Source organism: Somniosus microcephalus, chromosome 6 (genome assembly GCF_052327205.1).
Source record: "Somniosus microcephalus isolate GS21.2 chromosome 6, FLI_Smic_1.0, whole genome shotgun sequence".
Taxonomy (NCBI): domain Eukaryota; kingdom Metazoa; phylum Chordata; class Chondrichthyes; order Squaliformes; family Somniosidae; genus Somniosus; species Somniosus microcephalus.
The window spans coordinates 29,447,335-29,465,297 of NC_140992.1; the positions used below are offsets into that span (position 1 = coordinate 29,447,335).

The 17,963-nt window shown below is 46.2% G+C and overlaps 1 protein-coding gene across 1 annotated transcript in view; it reads right to left on the minus strand.

Annotated features, from left to right (window-relative positions):
• Positions 1–704: 704 nt before the first annotated feature.
• rnf7 (ring finger protein 7) overlaps positions 705–17,963 on the minus strand; it is a 28,326-nt gene continuing 11,067 nt past the window's right edge. Inside the window, exons 2-3 of the mRNA XM_085989904.1 lie at positions 3,857–3,904; positions 705–1,192 (exon numbers count right to left, since the gene is read on the minus strand). Of these exons, the coding sequence (XP_085846030.1) occupies positions 1,074–1,192; positions 3,857–3,904 (167 nt within the window). The 3' untranslated portion in view covers positions 705–1,073. The remainder of the gene's footprint in view (positions 1,193–3,856; positions 3,905–17,963) is intronic.

The window sequence follows — 17,963 nt, forward strand, 5'->3', positions numbered from 1 at the left end:
GTCAATTATAGCTGTTATCACATCCTCAATGTGGGTGGGTATTATGAAAGATCTCTTGGTCCTGGACACGTTGTGACATATTTACTTTTTCTTGCTTTAGCTGCAACCTAGCAAGTTTGTTCTTTTACTTGGCCATTTTATTTTACCCAGCATGCTAAGTATAATGTCAATTTCCACATTTGGCACTAATCCCTTCCCGCCTGAGGTCGGCAGGTCCCAGTGCGGGGCGGGTACTCGCCGCCTCTGAAACTTGCGTGGAGCGGGGTTTTGGGCGGGATGGTGTCGGGACCCCTGAATTTGGGATTTCCCCTCCCACACGCCTGAAACTCTGCCTGACGGCTCCAGGAAAATCGACCCCCTTGTCTCTATAATCTCTCCCCCCCTGTCCCGCCCATTCTCTGGTTGAGAGGGCTTCCAGACTTCTATCAATAATGCTGTGGAGCTGGATGGGAAGAGTGCACACGAGTGACCAAAGGAGGCTCATCCACTCAAAGTGCCTAATCTGTGTCAATACCTATATCTCCCAAGAGTATAGCTAGGATGGGTGTGGCATTTACCCATCAAGGGAACTTTTTCCTGAGCGTTACAGCAAAGATTGAGAACTCAGCACATGGATTGCGAACATTAACTTCAGCTGCTAAAATAATCTTCATGGAGGTTCAATTTAAAAACGATAAACAAAAGGTAAGACACTCTACTTCTAAAACAAGAAAAATGCACGTATTTTAATTTCAAACCGTACAATCAAATGCTACAGATACTTTTTGGGGGGAAATTGTACAATATCCAGAGTAACTCACACAATCAAAACTACACCCGGTTAAAGAAACAAAAAGATAGGAAAACATTTATTTCTCTCCAGCTTTTTAATAAATATATACGAGGCAACAAGACACCCAATGGTATATGATTAATTAAATTTAACACAGGCTGATCGTCTTTTTATAAAAAGACTGAGGTGAAGGAGAGGCCACTGTTATAGTGCTCGCTTCACAAGAACAGCAAACAATACTCCACCGGATCAAACACATCAACAACCATGAAGACGGCAGTGAAAGGGTGCACCACTATTTTCATTTGCCTATTCTCTGCACCACCCAGTCCTGCTGGCAAAGCGGGCAGCGGTTGTTCTGTTTTACCCACAGCGACATGCAGCAGTTGTGGAAGGAGTGGTTGCATTCTCCCCAAACCACTGTAAAGTAAGAATTTAAAAAAGTCAGTGCTTCCAAACATTAAAAAACACAAATGAAATTCCCTTATATACACAAATATACGAAAGTGAATTATATAACTTGTATTTATATAGCGCCTTTAACGTAGTAAAACGTCCCAAGGTGCTTCACAGGAGTATTATAAGACAACATTTTTTTACACCGAGCCAAAGAGGTAGGTTGTAAGGAGCGTCTTAAAGGAGGAAAGAGAGGCGGAGAGGTTTAGGCAGGGAATTCCAGAGCTTAGTGCCTCGGCAACAGAAGGCACGGCCACTAATGGCTGAGCGATTATAATCAGGGATGCTCAAAAGGGCAGAATTAGAAATATCCTTCGAGTCAGAACACAAGAGGATTGATGCGTAACATTCTCTATAATACATACTGACCACAGGATAATAATAATAGCAGATGGGCCAACACCTCTGTTAAAAGAGCAGACAGAAGGACGTTATATGAATGTCTCCGTCCACTACTGTTCTACCCTTATATCTCTTGGCGATTCTCTTAGTTTATTTTCACTTGATTAGTTTGCAGTAATTTTGTCCACATTGTTAATTCTTTAGCACGGGCATGATCCAAACTGCTGCTGGTGGTGAGCAGGTGTAACGATGAAGGCAAAAGAAAGATTGTAGGGGAGTCATCACTGAGCCACCATTGTATCTAGTGACCTGCTAAACAGTGGCATAAACTGGAGCCCAGTTAGGAGTGAACCGGTAAATGCCAGAAAAAAATAACAACTTTCTGGGTGCTTAAGCATGTCGGAGAGGGGAACTCCAAGCTCCTCTCCATTCTCCCAGCTTAAGAGCACCAATGTTCAAGCCTTCTTAGGCAGCCATAACTTACAGGGGTTGCAGCAGCTATAGGTCTTTGCACCTTCTCACTTACAGGAGATCAATTTGCGAGACTCCAATCTTGGCAACATAACCATTTTCCTCCCTGCAGTATCAGATTTACTCTGTCTGTACAGAAAGATAACTAGGCTTCTCTCATTCTGCCATTTTAATTACTCTTGTCCAACACCCCTGTGAAATCTGGACGTCACTATGATCCATCCCATCCTACGGCACAAAAGGGTGAGAGAGAGAGTTCTTGCTACACAATTCAGAGATAAATGTTCTCTACCTATCTTCAGGCAAATCTTCTATTTCCATAGACCATCTATAGTGATTATTTTCCATTTGTTAAGACTCCCAGTTATGCAGACTGCTACTTTCTATACACTGCTTTGCAGATACTTCCTAGCAACAATTTTGCTCTTTTCTCACTGGTTTTCTTAAGAGCAAGAGACCAGCACCCCAGAACAAGCATTGATATGGCAACTGAGCCAATGGAAGTTCTCCATCAACCGAAATTAAGTGATCTGAATCCTTAAGTAGGTGTTCAATCACAGGCTGAATCAAGCCTCTGTCGAAACCTTGCTGTGTAACCATGCCTATGTAACTTGAGTTTCTCACTGTCCATTCCCGTGTGGGTTTTGGCTGCTGCTCCAGACTTGAGCCTATCACTTCTATTTCCCTTTTTTCTTCTTTTCTCTTTCCCCAAACCTCTCTGCCTTTAAGATGCTCCTTATAACCTACCTCTTCACCTGTCCTAATATCTCCTTATGTGGCTCAGCGTGAAATTTTGTTTGATAACGCTCCTGTGAAGTGCCTTGGGATGTTTTACTACGATAAAGGCGCTATATAAATGCAAGTCATTGCTTCCCAACTTCATCTGGCTTTGGAAAACAATGGCTCCATGTTTAAATTTGCTCCAGCAGAGTCACATATGAATGATGTGAGTGTTATTTTAATGAAAAGTGCTCACTTCTGGAAAAACCCAGGAAACCACTAATCTGCTGGTGGGGAATGAAACAGACAGCGCTGCTAGCTCTTTCAGATGTATGGCCCCGCTCCCTGCTGATAAAGAATCTGTGCTACTGCAGGTTCCGGCTGAAGGTGGGCTTGCTGTGCACCCGCGGAGATGGCAAGCAGCTCTCTCTGGCTGTCTGTTTCATACTTCACTGGCAGAGCAGCTGTTTAGATTTTCAGAGGAGGTGCTTTTCACATCAGCTGTACTAGTTGGGCATCGTATCATTTTTAATTTGGAATTAACTGCATGCAAAATTTTAATTGCTTAAGTGCCCGCACCTTTTTTCTGAGTCTTGCGCTCAAGAAACAAAGGGTTTATAGGCCCGTTATCATAAGGAGAAATTTGACACTCCACAAATATAAAAATTAGTTTTTCAGGGCCAGAACGTTTGTTTAGCCGTCAATATGCTGTTAAAACTTCAGTTACACCTACTTCAACAAGGCTTAACATTTAATGGAGTATTTAACAACGATATTAGCGTGGAAAAGCCCAGGTTTTGTCAGTTTCACTGATTACATGGATTGCCGGCTGGGGGCGGGGCTGTCACAGCGCAGCCAGTGTTGGAGCAGTGAATGATTGACCGCAACTTCAGGATTTCCATGTTTAGATGCGCATGCGCTACATCCTGAAGTTGCGGTCAGTTTCAGAGGGGTAATGAGGGCGAACGCTGTCAATTCCGCCGGAAGTTCCGGCCCTGTGTGCTCTGTGTGACGTTCAGAGTTTTTCTTCAATTAAAAAACTGAACTCTCAGATTTGCAAAATGGTGAACATCGGAACTTGTTACAAAAACTTACCAACACAGTCTTCTTGTTTATTTTCAGCTTGACACCGAAGGCAGGCATCTAAACAAAGAAAGAAACAATCATTTTGATAATGCTGTAGAAGTTAGGGATTTGGACGGATCTGGAAACCAAATCAACGTTCCAGGGCTTTTGACTGCTGCACTGTGAAACACTGTAACCTAGATGTTCTCCTTTTGCAGAATTGGGGTGCACCTTTGACGTGGTGGGGCTGTTCTTTCCTCTCCCAGGCCCGGATCGTCCTAGAGGTGCGAGGTGGGGAATTTTGATGATATAGTGACTGGGTCTTCAACATAACAGGACCTAGTTTCACACTCGGAGAGGTGGGGTGGAGATTTCACTGTGATAGGGTAGAAGGGGCCCAGAGCTGGATTTTGGTTTCAGTGGAGGGTGGTCAACACAGCTGGGCTGGTATTTAACTCTTAGTTTTGGGAGGGAGGGGGGAGTGTAATGGGCAACAAATAGATCAAGGCCACGTTTTAGGCTCAGTGCCGGGGTATTCAGTTTCAGTGGGGCAGCATCCTAGTCAATGTGCTCTGTATCCTCGCTATTGCTTCAACAGTCTCCCTATGGTGTGGTCCCCAGAAACGCACACAGTACTCCAACTGTGGTCGTATGAAGGTTTCATCTCCCATCTCCCTTTTCTCTCTAAGCTTCCTGAACATTTTGTCATCTCCCAGCTCTATGTCCATCTCTGCTGAAAATACCCGTCCGTTTGTATCTCTCCAGTCTGGCTTCCACCCTTCTCACAGCACTGAAATGGCATCCTCTGCAACTGTGGTGCATTATTTCTTCTTGTCCTTTCCAGTATTCAGTATGGTTGACCATGCCATCCATCGCCAACTTCTCTCTTCAGCCATCCAGCAGTGTGTGAATGTCCTTGCATGCAACTAGTGCATCACCATCAATAGCTTCTCTTATCTCCCCTCATCGCTAGGTCCCTATGAATGTACGCATAGTCCTCTTTCTTTTCACCTTGGTAAAATCATTTGCAGCTGTACACTGTTGATACCCAAGTCGAGCTCAGCACCGTCTCTCGATTGCCTCCATGCTGTCATGCCGCTTGTCTGACATTGTTTTAGATGAGTTACAACTTTGTCCAGCTCAACATTGAGAAGGTTGAAGCCATTTTCCTTGCTTCACCCCCCCCCCCCCCCAAACAACTCACCACTGATTCCATGTCCCTCCCTGGCCACTCTCAGGCTGAAGCAAACAGTTTGCAAGAGGCGAGAGCGACTGCTCGATATCAAGGCAGCATTTGACCGAGTGTGGCGCTAAGGAGCCCCAGTAAAACTGAAGTCAATGGGTACCAGGGGGAAACTCTCCAGTGACTGGCACAAAGGAAGATGGCTGCGGTTGTTGGAAGCCAATCATCTCGGCCCCAGGACACAGCGGCTGGAGTTCCGCAGGACAGTGTCTTTGGCCCAACTATCTTCAGCTGCTTCATCAATGATCTTCAGCCCATCATGAGGTCAGAAGTGGGGCTGTTCGCTGATGATTGCACAGTGTTCAGTTTCATTCGCAACTCCTCATAATGAAGCAATGCCCTATATCCCCTGCTGAACATCTGTTCCTATAACTCTGATCTTCTAGGGATATAGGAACAGGAGTAGGCCATTCAGCCCCTCTAGCCTGCACTGCCATTCAACCCCATTTACCCATCTTTGCTCCATATCCTTTGATACATTTACCTAACAAAGATCTCTCTATCCCAACAACAACATGCATTTATATAGCACCTTTAACGTAGTAAAATATCCCAAGGCACTTCACATGAGCGTTATCAAATAAAAATTTGACACCGTGCCACATAAGGAGATATGAGGACAGGTGACCGTAGGTTTTAAGGAGTGTCTTAAAGGAGGAGAGGGAGGGGTTTGGGGAGAGAATTCCAGAGCTTAGGGTCTAGGCAGTTGAAAGCACGGCTGCCAATTGTGGAGTGATTAAAATCGGGGACGCACAAAATTCAAGAATTGGAGGAACGCAGAGATCTCGGAGGGCTGTAGGAGGTTACAGAGATAGGGAGGGGTAAGGCCATGGAGGGATTTGAATACAAGGATGAGAATTTTGAAATCGAGGTGTTGCTGGACCGGGAGCCAATGTAGGTCAGCGAGCACAGGGGTGATGGGTGAACAGGACTTGGTGCGAGTTAGGACACGGGCAGCAAAGTTCTGAATGAGCTCAAGTTTATGGAGTGTGGAAGAGCATTGGAATCGTCAAGTCTAGAGGTAACAAATGTATGGATGAGGGTTTCAGCAGCGGATGAGCTGATGCAGGGGCGGAGATGGGCGATGTTACAGAGGTGGAAGTAGGCGGTCTTTGTGATGGAACAGATATGGGGTCAGAAGCTCATCTCAGGGTGAAATACCACACCAATGTTGCGAATGGTCTGGTTCAGCCTCAGACAGTTTACCAGGGAGAGGGATGGAGTCGGTGGCAAGGGAACGGAGTTTGTGGCGGGGACCAAGACAATGGGTCTGAAATTACAGTGCTTTCAACAAGCCTTCAGAAAGGCCCTGCAAGTTCCAGGTTTCCGCATGTGTTGCGCCCGCACGTAAACCCGGAACTTGCGATCTGTCAAGCTTCGCTTGGACAGATCCTTCGCATCCGCTCCAAAATCACTTTCGCTGGTGCAGTGGGGCCTTCTTTTACCAGTAAGGGTTAAAATAAAATTTTAATAATGATTAAAACATACACGTACATTTAAAATTAGTTTCGGTAAATTTTTCCCCGTTTTAAAATGTTTAAATTTATTTTTCAAAAATATCAAATTTTAGTTTAAATGCTTAACTAAAGGGTCTTTGAATTTATTTTGAACATGTGATCATTTATTTTTATTTATAAGTGGTGTGAGTTCTTATTTATTTGGGGATTTCGAATATGTTTACGGGGATTCCGTACATAAATGGAATCCCCATAAGCATCATAGGAATCCCCCTTTTTGATTGGTTGACCGGGCCCACGTGATCCCAGGGAGGCTTGCGAACTGCATGCGCTCCGGGATCCGTGGGCCTTTACACAGGCCTACGCCTGCAGGCCCAGGACCGCAAGAGTCCGAAGTTCCGGAGAAACCAGGTACCTTCGGGTTTTTTTTTTCCGGTTCGGAGACCTATTCTTCTGGTACGTCTCCGACTGCAAATTCAGAGCCTATGGCTTTGGTCTTCCCAATATTTAGTTGGAGGAAATTTCTGCTCATCCAGTACTGGATGTCGGACAAGCAGTCTGACAATTTAGAGACCGTGGAGGGGTCGAGAGAGGTGTTGGTGAGCAATGTTCCCCCTCATTTTATTTTGTACTGAGCGGACCACGAACTCCTTTGAGTGCGACCTTTTCGGCCGTGAGCAAATTTGACCACAACAACAACGGCAGCAACAGCAACCACTTAAAAGCATAAACAGGAAACTCTTTGGTATCCGGCACCAATGGGACCGGGATGGTGCTGGTCGATTAACAGAGGTAGGCAATTTTTAACACAAAAATAATAAAAACCAGCGACTAACTCGGCCACCGCGGAAAACTTGGACTCGGAAAAACGAAAAATGGATGGATTCGGCAAGATTACCGGCTATCTATTTTGCCGGTTATTAAAGAATTCCGGTTGATTAGGTGCCGTTTAAGCGAGAGTTTACTGTCTACAGTAATGCCATATTGCTAACCCACCATCTCAAATCATGAGACAATCCGATTCATACAAGTTTAACATAACTTCTCTGCTTTTGAATTCTATTCCTCTAGAAATGAATCCCAGTGCTTTTTTAACCTGTGTTGCTACTTTTAATGATTTGTGAATCTATACCCCTAGATCCCTTTGCACCTCGACTCCAGTTAGTCTCTTATTTTCCAAGGAGTAGGCAGCCTCCTTATTCCTCCTACCAAAATGCACCACCTCACACCAATCTATATCAAAATTCATTTGTCATTTACATGCCCATTCGCCAACTTTGTTTAGGGTAAAATTAAAAGCACTTTCCTGTATTTTTTTCCGGCTTTAAACAATTTTCCAAATAAAAAACTCATTTTTGTTTCTGACAAAGGCAACCTGTGTTGCCCCGGGCAGTTTAAATTCTTCAGCAGACAGATGTGCTAATTGGGTCAGCCTGTCGAAGGTGAGGTGCCTCAACATTTCTAAACGTATAAACCCGACGCCCGAATTCTGATTTTCAAAAGTAAGCTCCAATTTCCCCCACTTTTTATGTTAAAGGTTTTTATGAACTTTCATCAGCAACAAGACTAAAACCTGGTGCAATAATGGATTTATTAAAACTGGCAAATTAAAGTAAGTTAAACTTGTGTTAATCACTCTTCTTCTTTCTGCTAAAATGCTTCCGTGCTTCACCTAATGATTGAAAGCCTGATCTTACAAACCCATCTGCAGTAGGATCATTTAATTATAAAAAGCGGATTCACGTACAGCTCAAAATTCACACAAACTCGTTTCTCATTTCCTCTCCTAAAACATGTCACTGCCACCCGACAGCAACAAAGTCCCTTCTTACTCACCTGTTGCAGGTAAAAGTCGGCGACTCACTCACCTGTATCAGATTTAATAAGACGAGGTACACCTGGTTATCTACTGATCGCTCACACCAATTTTTAAAGCTTTGTCCAGCCGCACTGAGCTTGTCCTGCTCCAGAATGGCCCCGCTCCGACTTGGCCCCGCTCCGGAATGACTGGCCCCGCTCCGATTTGCCCCTCGGGGAGCGTGGAGCTTGTATAACACAGGCCCCTGGAACCGTGGCGCCAAAGGAGAGGGAGGGAGACGCTGCCCTCATCACCATGGCAACCGGCTGACCGGGGCTCCTCTACAGCTTCTGCCTGCAGTAGCTAGAACTTCCCAGAGAGCGACACAACCAACCCTCCACCCACTCCCTCATGAAGTGGCCGCTGCCCCAACTCTTTTGTTACTTTCCAATGTGGATCAGCTCCGAGGTCTCAAGACTCGCAAACGACGGTGTCTGCATTCTGGGCCGTTGTGTATTGGGCCCGGGCACCTCCCCCGCTCCAGCTGTCTGGCAGTCCAGTTCTCGGCGTGACATTTAATTTGAAGTGCGCGCGAGCTCTGGGACATGTGCGTGATTTAGAGGGAGCAGTGGTGATGAGGTAAAGCTGTGTCGTCAGCATAGTGTGTTTTAAAAAAGCAAAATACAGGTTGAACCCCGGTAATCCGGCACCCGACGGTCCGGCACCTTCAGTGGTCCGGCACGAGGAAGGTCCTGCTGTCACATTCCCTCCCTGGGATGGGTCCGGCTCAGGGAGGACAGCAGCAGGAAGAGGAGGAGCAGGTGGTGGTGGTGTTTGTGGTGACTTTCGACACCTTCAGTGGTTCGGAATTTTCAATGGTCCGGCACCGGCCTGGTCCCGCGGGTGCCGGATTACTGGGGTTGTACCTGTACTGCGGATGATGGAAATCTGAAATAAGAACAGAAAATATTGGAAACACTCAGCAGGTCAGGCAGCATCCGTGGAGAGAGAAACAGGTATGAAACGTTAACTCTATTTCTCACTCCACAGACGCTGCCTGACCCGCTGAGTGTTTCCAGCATTTTCTGTTTTTATTTGCGTTTTCGGATGATGTCTCAGTCTTGAAAGCTCCAAATGATGCAGCATCCACAGCCTTTTGAGGGAGAGAGTTCCACTACCCATTGTGTGAAAAGTGCTTCCTGATTTTGCTCCAGAACGTTCTAGCTCTAATGTTAAGATTATGCCCCCTTGTTCTGGATTCCCCCCACCAGAGGAATTAGTTTCTCCGTATCTACCCTATCAAATCCTTTAAACATTTGAAACACCTCGATTAGATCACCTCTCAATTTTCTAAATTCGAGGGAAGGCGAGCCAAGTTTATGCAACCTGTCCTCATAATTTGACCCTTTAAGCCCCAGTGTCATTCTGCTGCACCCCTTCCAAGGCCAGTATGTGCCTCCTGAGGTTTGGTGCCCAAAACTGAATACAGTACTGCAGGTGGGGGTCATAGAACCATAGAAAGTTACAGCACAGGAGGCCATTCGGCCCATCTGGTCCGTGCCGGCCAACAAAGAGCTGTCCAGGCTAATCCCACTTTCCAGCTCTTGGTCCGTAGCCCTGTAGGTTACAGCACTTCAAGTGCGCATCCAAGCACTTTTTAAATGCGATGAGGGTCTCTGCCTCTACCACCCTTTCAGGCACTGAGTTCCAGACCCCCACCACCCTCTGGGTGAAAAACATTTCTCCTCAAATCCCCTCCAAACTTTCCACCAATTACATTAAATCTGTGCGCCCTGGTTATTGACCCTTCTGCTAAGGGAAACAGGTCCTTCCTATCCACTCCATCTACGCCCCTCATAATTTTATACACCTCAATAAGGCCTCCCCTCAGCCTCCTCTGTTCCAAAGAAAACAACCCCAGCCTATCCAATCTTTCCTCATAGCTAGAATTCCCCAGTCCAGGCAACATCCTGGTAAATCTCCTCTGCACCCTCTCTAGTGCAATCACATCTTTCCTGTAATCTCCTCTGTACCCTCTCTAGTGCAATCACATCCTTCCTGTAATCTCCTCTGTACCCTCTCTAGTGCAATCACATCCTTCCTGTAATCTCCTCTGTACCCTCTCTAGTGCAATCACATCCTTCCTGTAATCTCCTCTGTACCCTCTCTAGTGCAATCACATCCTTCCTGTAATCTCCTCTGTACCCTCTCTAGTGCAATCACATCCTTTCTGTAATCTCCTCTGTACCCTCTCTAGTGCAATCACATCCTTCCTGTAATCTCCTCTGTACCCTCTCTAGCGCAATCACATCCTTCCTGTAATCTCCTCTGTACCCTCTCTAGTCCAATCACATCCTTCCTGTAAATCTCCTCTGCACCCTCTCTAGTGCAATCACATCCTTCCTGTAATCTCCTCTGTACCCTCTCTAGTGCAATCACATCCTTTCTGTAATCTCCTCTGTACCCTCTCTAGTGCGATCACATCCTTCCTGTAATCTCCTCTGTACCCTCTCTAGCGCAATCACATCCTTCCTGTAAATCTCCTCTGTACCCTCTCTAGTGCAATCACATCCTTCCTGTAATCTCCTCTGTACCCTCTCTAGTGCGATCACATCCTTCCTGTAAATCTCCTCTGTACCCTCTCTAGTGCGATCACATCCTTTCTGTAATCTTCTCTGTACCCTCTCTAGTGCGATCACATCCTTCCTGTAATCTCCTCTGTACCCTCTCTAGTCCAATCACATCCTTCCTGTAATCTCCTCTGCACCCTCTCTAGTGCAATCACATCCTTCCTGTAATCTCCTCTGTACCCTCTCTAGTGCAATCACATCCTTCCTGTAATCTCCTCTGTACCCTCTCCAGTGCGATCACATCCTTTCTGTAATCTTCTCTGTACCCTCTCTAGCGCAATCACATCCTTCCTGTAATCTCCTCTGTACCCTCTCTAGTGCAATCACATCCTTCCTGTAATCTCCTCTGTACCCTCTCTAGTGCAATCACATCCTTCCTGTAATCTCCTCTGTACCCTCTCTAGTGCGATCACATCCTTTCTGTAATCTTCTCTGTACCCTCTCTAGCGCAATCACATCCTTCCTGTAATCTCCTCTGCACCCTCTCTAGTGCGATCACATCCTTCCTGTAATCTCCTCTGTACCCTCTCTAGTGCAATCACATCCTTCCTGTAATCTCCTCTGTACCCTCTCTAGTGCGATCACATCCTTTCTGTAATCTCCTCTGTACCCTCTCTAGTGCGATCACATCCTTCCTGTAAATCTCCTCTGTACCCTCTCTAGTGCAATCACATCCTTCCTGTAATCTTCTCTGTACCCTCTCTAGTGCAATCACATCCTTTCTGTAATCTTCTCTGTACCCTCTCTAGTGCGATCACATCCTTCCTGTAATCTTCTCTGTACCCTCTCTAGTGCGATCACATCCTTTCTGTAATCTCCTCTGTACCCTCTCTAGTGCGATCACATCCTTCCTGTAAATCTCCTCTGTACCCTCTCTAGTGCAATCACATCCTTCCTGTAATCTCCTCTGTACCCTCTCTAGTGCAATCACATCCTTCCTGTAATCTCCTCTGTACCCTCTCTAGTGCGATCACATCCTTCCTGTAATCTCCTCTGTACCCTCTCTAGTGCGATCACATCCTTCCTGTAATCTCCTCTGTACCCTCTCTAGTGCAATCACATCCTTCCTGTAATCTTCTCTGTACCCTCTCTAGTGCGATCACATCCTTTCTGTAATCTCCTCTGTACCCTCTCTAGTGCGATCACATCCTTCCTGTAAATCTCCTCTGTACCCTCTCTAGTGCAATCACATCCTTTCTGTAATCTCCTCTGTACCCTCTCTAGTGCGATCACATCCTTCCTGTAATCTCCTCTGTACCCTCTCTAGTGCGATCACATCCTTCCTGTAATCTCCTCTGTACCCTCTCTAGTGCGATCACATCCTTCCTGTAATCTCCTCTGTACCCTCTCTAGTGCAATCACATCCTTCCTGTAATCTTCTCTGTACCCTCTCTAGTGCGATCACATCCTTTCTGTAATCTCCTCTGTACCCTCTCTAGTCCAATCACATCCTTCCTGTAATCTCCTCTGTACCCTCTCTAGTGCAATCACATCCTTCCTGTAATCTTCTCTGTACCCTCTCTAGTCCAATCACATCCTTCCTGTAAATCTCCTCTGTACCCTCTCTAGTGCAATCACATCCTTCCTGTAATCTCCTCTGTACCCTCTCTAGTCCAATCACATCCTTCCTGTAATCTCCTCTGTCCCCTCTCTAGTCCAATCACATCCTTCCTGTAATCTCCTCTGTACCCTCTCTAGTCCAATCACATCCTTCCTGTAATCTCCTCTGTACCCTCTCTAGTGCGATCACATCCTTCCTGTAATCTCCTCTGTACCCTCTCTAGTGCAATCACATCCTTCCTGTAATCTCCTCTGTACCCTCTCTAGTCCAATCACATCCTTCCTGTAATCTCCTCTGTACCCTCTCTAGTCCAATCACATCCTTCCTGTAATCTCCTCTGTACCCTCTCTAGTCCAATCACATCCTTCCTGTAATCTCCTCTGTACCCTCTCTAGTCCAATCACATCCTTCCTGTAATCTCCTCTGCACCCTCTCTGGTCCAATCACATCCTTCCTGTAATCTCCTCTGTACCCTCTCTAGTGCGATCACATCCTTCCTGTAAATCTCCTCTGCACCCTCTCTAGTGCAATCACATCCTTCCTGTAATCTCCTCTGTACCCTCTCTAGTCCAATCACATCCTTCCTGTAATCTCCTCTGTACCCTCTAGTGCAATCACATCCTTCCTGTAAATCTCCTCTGTACCCTCTCTAGTGCAATCACATCCTTCCTGTAATCTCCTCTGTACCCTCTCTAGTGCGATCACATCCTTCCTGTAAATCTCCTCTGTACCCTCTCTAGTGCGATCACATCCTTCCTGTAATCTCCTCTGTACCCTCTCTAGTGCAATCACATCCTTCCTGTAATCTCCTCTGTACCCTCTCTAGTGCAATCACATCCTTCCTGTAATCTTCTCTGTACCCTCTCTAGTGCAATCACATCCTTCCTGTAATCTCCTCTGTACCCTCTCTAGTGCAATCACATCCTTCCTGTAATCTCCTCTGTACCCTCTCTAGTGCAATCACATCCTTCCTGTAATCTCCTCTGTACCCTCTCTAGTGCGATCACATCCTTCCTGTAATCTCCTCTGTACCCTCTCTAGTGCAATCACATCCTTCCTGTAATCTCCTCTGTACCCTCTCTAGTGCGATCACATCCTTCCTGTAAATCTCCTCTGTACCCTCTCTAGTGCGATCACATCCTTCCTGTAATCTCCTCTGTACCCTCTCTAGTGCAATCACATCCTTCCTGTAATCTCCTCTGTACCCTCTCTAGTGCGATCACATCCTTCCTGTAATCTCCTCTGTACCCTCTCTAGTGCAATCACATCCTTCCTGTAATCTTCTCTGTACCCTCTCTAGTGCAATCACATCCTTCCTGTAATCTCCTCTGTACCCTCTCTAGTGCAATCACATCCTTCCTGTAATCTCCTCTGTACCCTCTCTAGTGCAATCACATCCTTCCTGTAATCTCCTCTGCACCCTCTCTAGTGCGATCACATCCTTCCTGTAAATCTCCTCTGTACCCTCTCTAGTGCAATCACATCCTTCCTGTAATCTTCTCTGTACCCTCTCTAGTGCAATCACATCCTTCCTGTAATCTCCTCTGCACCCTCTCTAGTGCGATCACATCCTTCCTGTAATCTCCTCTGTACCCTCTCTAGTCCAATCACATCCTTCCTGTAATCTCCTCTGTACCCTCTCTAGTGCGATCACATCCTTCCTGTAAATCTCCTCTGTACCCTCTCTAGTCCAATCACATCCTTCCTGTAATCTTCTCTGTACCCTCTCTAGTGCAATCACATCCTTCCTGTAATCTCCTCTGTACCCTCTCTAGTGCAATCACATCCTTCCTGTAATCTTCTCTGTACCCTCTCTAGTGCAATCACATCCTTCCTGTAAATCTCCTCTGTACCCTCTCTAGTCCAATCACATCCTTCCTGTAATCTCCTCTGTACCCTCTCTAGTCCAATCACATCCTTCCTGTAAATCTCCTCTGTACCCTCTCTAGTGCAATCACATCCTTCCTGTAATCTTCTCTGTACCCTCTCTAGTGCAATCACATCCTTCCTGTAATCTTCTCTGTACCCTCTCTAGTGCAATCACATCCTTCCTGTAATCTCCTCTGTACCCTCTCTAGTGCAATCACATCCTTCCTGTAAATCTCCTCTGTACCCTCTCTAGTCCAATCACATCCTTCCTGTAATCTCCTCTGTACCCTCTCTAGTCCAATCACATCCTTCCTGTAAATCTCCTCTGTACCCTCTCTAGTCCAATCACATCCTTCCTGTAAATCTCCTCTGTACCCTCTCTAGTCCAATCACATCCTTCCTGTAATCTCCTCTGTACCCTCTCTAGTGCGATCACATCCTTCCTGTAATCTCCTCTGTACCCTCTCTAGTGCGATCACATCCTTCCTGTAATCTCCTCTGTACCCTCTCTAGTGCAATCACATCCTTCCTGTAATCTCCTCTGTACCCTCTCTAGTGCGATCACATCCTTCCTGTAAATCTCCTCTGTACCCTCTCTAGTGCGATCACATCCTTCCTGTAATCTCCTCTGTACCCTCTCTAGTGCAATCACATCCTTCCTGTAATCTCCTCTGTACCCTCTCTAGTGCAATCACATCCTTCCTGTAATCTTCTCTGTACCCTCTCTAGTGCAATCACATCCTTCCTGTAATCTTCTCTGTACCCTCTCTAGTGCAATCACATCCTTCCTGTAATCTTCTCTGTACCCTCTCTCGTGCAATCACATCCTTCCTGTAATCTCCTCTGTACCCTCTCTAGTGCAATCACATCCTTCCTGTAAATCTCCTCTGTACCCTCTCTAGTCCAATCACATCCTTCCTGTAATCTCCTCTGTACCCTCTCTAGTCCAATCACATCCTTCCTGTAAATCTCCTCTGTACCCTCTCTAGTCCAATCACATCCTTCCTGTAAATCTCCTCTGTACCCTCTCTAGTCCAATCACATCCTTCCTGTAATCTTCTCTGTACCCTCTCTAGTGCGATCACATCCTTCCTGTAATCTCCTCTGTACCCTCTCTAGTCCAATCACATCCTTCCTGTAAATCTCCTCTGTACCCTCTCTAGTCCAATCACATCCTTCCTGTAATCTCCTCTGTACCCTCTCTAGTCCAATCACATCCTTCCTGTAAATCTCCTCTGTACCCTCTCTAGTGCAATCACATCCTTCCTGTAATCTTCTCTGTACCCTCTCTAGTGCAATCACATCCTTCCTGTAATCTTCTCTGTACCCTCTCTAGTCCAATCACATCCTTCCTGTAAATCTCCTCTGTACCCTCTCTAGTCCAATCACATCCTTCCTGTAATCTCCTCTGTACCCTCTCTAGTGCGATCACATCCTTCCTGTAATCTCCTCTGTACCCTCTCTAGTGCGATCACATCCTTCCTGTAATCTCCTCTGTACCCTCTCTAGTGCAATCACATCCTTCCTGTAATCTCCTCTGTACCCTCTCTAGTGCGATCACATCCTTCCTGTAAATCTCCTCTGTACCCTCTCTAGTGCGATCACATCCTTCCTGTAATCTCCTCTGTACCCTCTCTAGTGCAATCACATCCTTCCTGTAATCTCCTCTGTACCCTCTCTAGTGCAATCACATCCTTCCTGTAATCTTCTCTGTACCCTCTCTAGTGCAATCACATCCTTCCTGTAATCTTCTCTGTACCCTCTCTAGTGCAATCACATCCTTCCTGTAATCTTCTCTGTACCCTCTCTCGTGCAATCACATCCTTCCTGTAATCTCCTCTGTACCCTCTCTAGTGCAATCACATCCTTCCTGTAAATCTCCTCTGTACCCTCTCTAGTCCAATCACATCCTTCCTGTAATCTCCTCTGTACCCTCTCTAGTCCAATCACATCCTTCCTGTAAATCTCCTCTGTACCCTCTCTAGTCCAATCACATCCTTCCTGTAAATCTCCTCTGTACCCTCTCTAGTCCAATCACATCCTTCCTGTAATCTTCTCTGTACCCTCTCTAGTGCGATCACATCCTTCCTGTAATCTCCTCTGTACCCTCTCTAGTCCAATCACATCCTTCCTGTAAATCTCCTCTGTACCCTCTCTAGTCCAATCACATCCTTCCTGTAATCTCCTCTGTACCCTCTCTAGTCCAATCACATCCTTCCTGTAAATCTCCTCTGTACCCTCTCTAGTGCAATCACATCCTTCCTGTAATCTTCTCTGTACCCTCTCTAGTGCAATCACATCCTTCCTGTAATCTTCTCTGTACCCTCTCTAGTCCAATCACATCCTTCCTGTAAATCTCCTCTGTACCCTCTCTAGTCCAATCACATCCTTCCTGTAATCTCCTCTGTACCCTCTCTAGTCCAATCACATCCTTCCTGTAATCTCCTCTGTACCCTCTCTAGTGCAATCACATCCTTCCTGTAATCTTCTCTGTACCCTCTCTAGTCCAATCACATCCTTCCTGTAAATCTCCTCTGTACCCTCTCTCGTGCAATCACATCCTTCCTGTAATCTCCTCTGTACCCTCTCTAGTGCAATCACATCCTTCCTGTAAATCTCCTCTGTACCCTCTCTAGTCCAATCACATCCTTCCTGTAATCTCCTCTGTACCCTCTCTAGTCCAATCACATCCTTCCTGTAATCTCCTCTGTACCCTCTCTAGTCCAATCACATCCTTCCTGTAATCTCCTCTGTACCCTCTCTAGTCCAATCACATCCTTCCTGTAATCTCCTCTGTACCCTCTCTAGTGCGATCACATCCTTCCTGTAAATCTCCTCTGTACCCTCTCTAGTGCAATCACATCCTTCCTGTAATCTCCTCTGTACCCTCTCTAGTGCAATCACATCCTTCCTGTAATCTCCTCTGTACCCTCTCTAGTCCAATCACATCCTTCCTGTAATCTCCTCTGTACCCTCTCTAGTGCGATCACATCCTTCCTGTAATCTCCTCTGTACCCTCTCTAGTGCAATCACATCCTTCCTGTAATCTCCTCTGTACCCTCTCTAGTCCAATCACATCCTTCCTGTAATCTCCTCTGTACCCTCTCTAGTGCGATCACATCCTTCCTGTAATCTCCTCTGTACCCTCTCTAGTGCAATCACATCCTTCCTGTAATCTTCTCTGTACCCTCTCTAGTGCAATCACATCCTTCCTGTAATCTCCTCTGTACCCTCTCTAGTGCGATCACATCCTTCCTGTAATCTCCTCTGTACCCTCTCTAGTGCGATCACATCCTTCCTGTAAATCTCCTCTGTACCCTCTCTAGTGCAATCACATCCTTCCTGTAATCTCCTCTGTACCCTCTCTAGTGCGATCACATCCTTCCTGTAATCTCCTCTGTACCCTCTCTAGTGCGATCACATCCTTCCTGTAAATCTCCTCTGTACCCTCTCTAGTGCGATCACATCCTTCCTGTAAATCTCCTCTGTACCCTCTCTAGTGCAATCACATCCTTCCTGTAATCTCCTCTGCACCCTCTCTAGTGCAATCACATCCTTCCTGTAATCTTCTCTGTACCC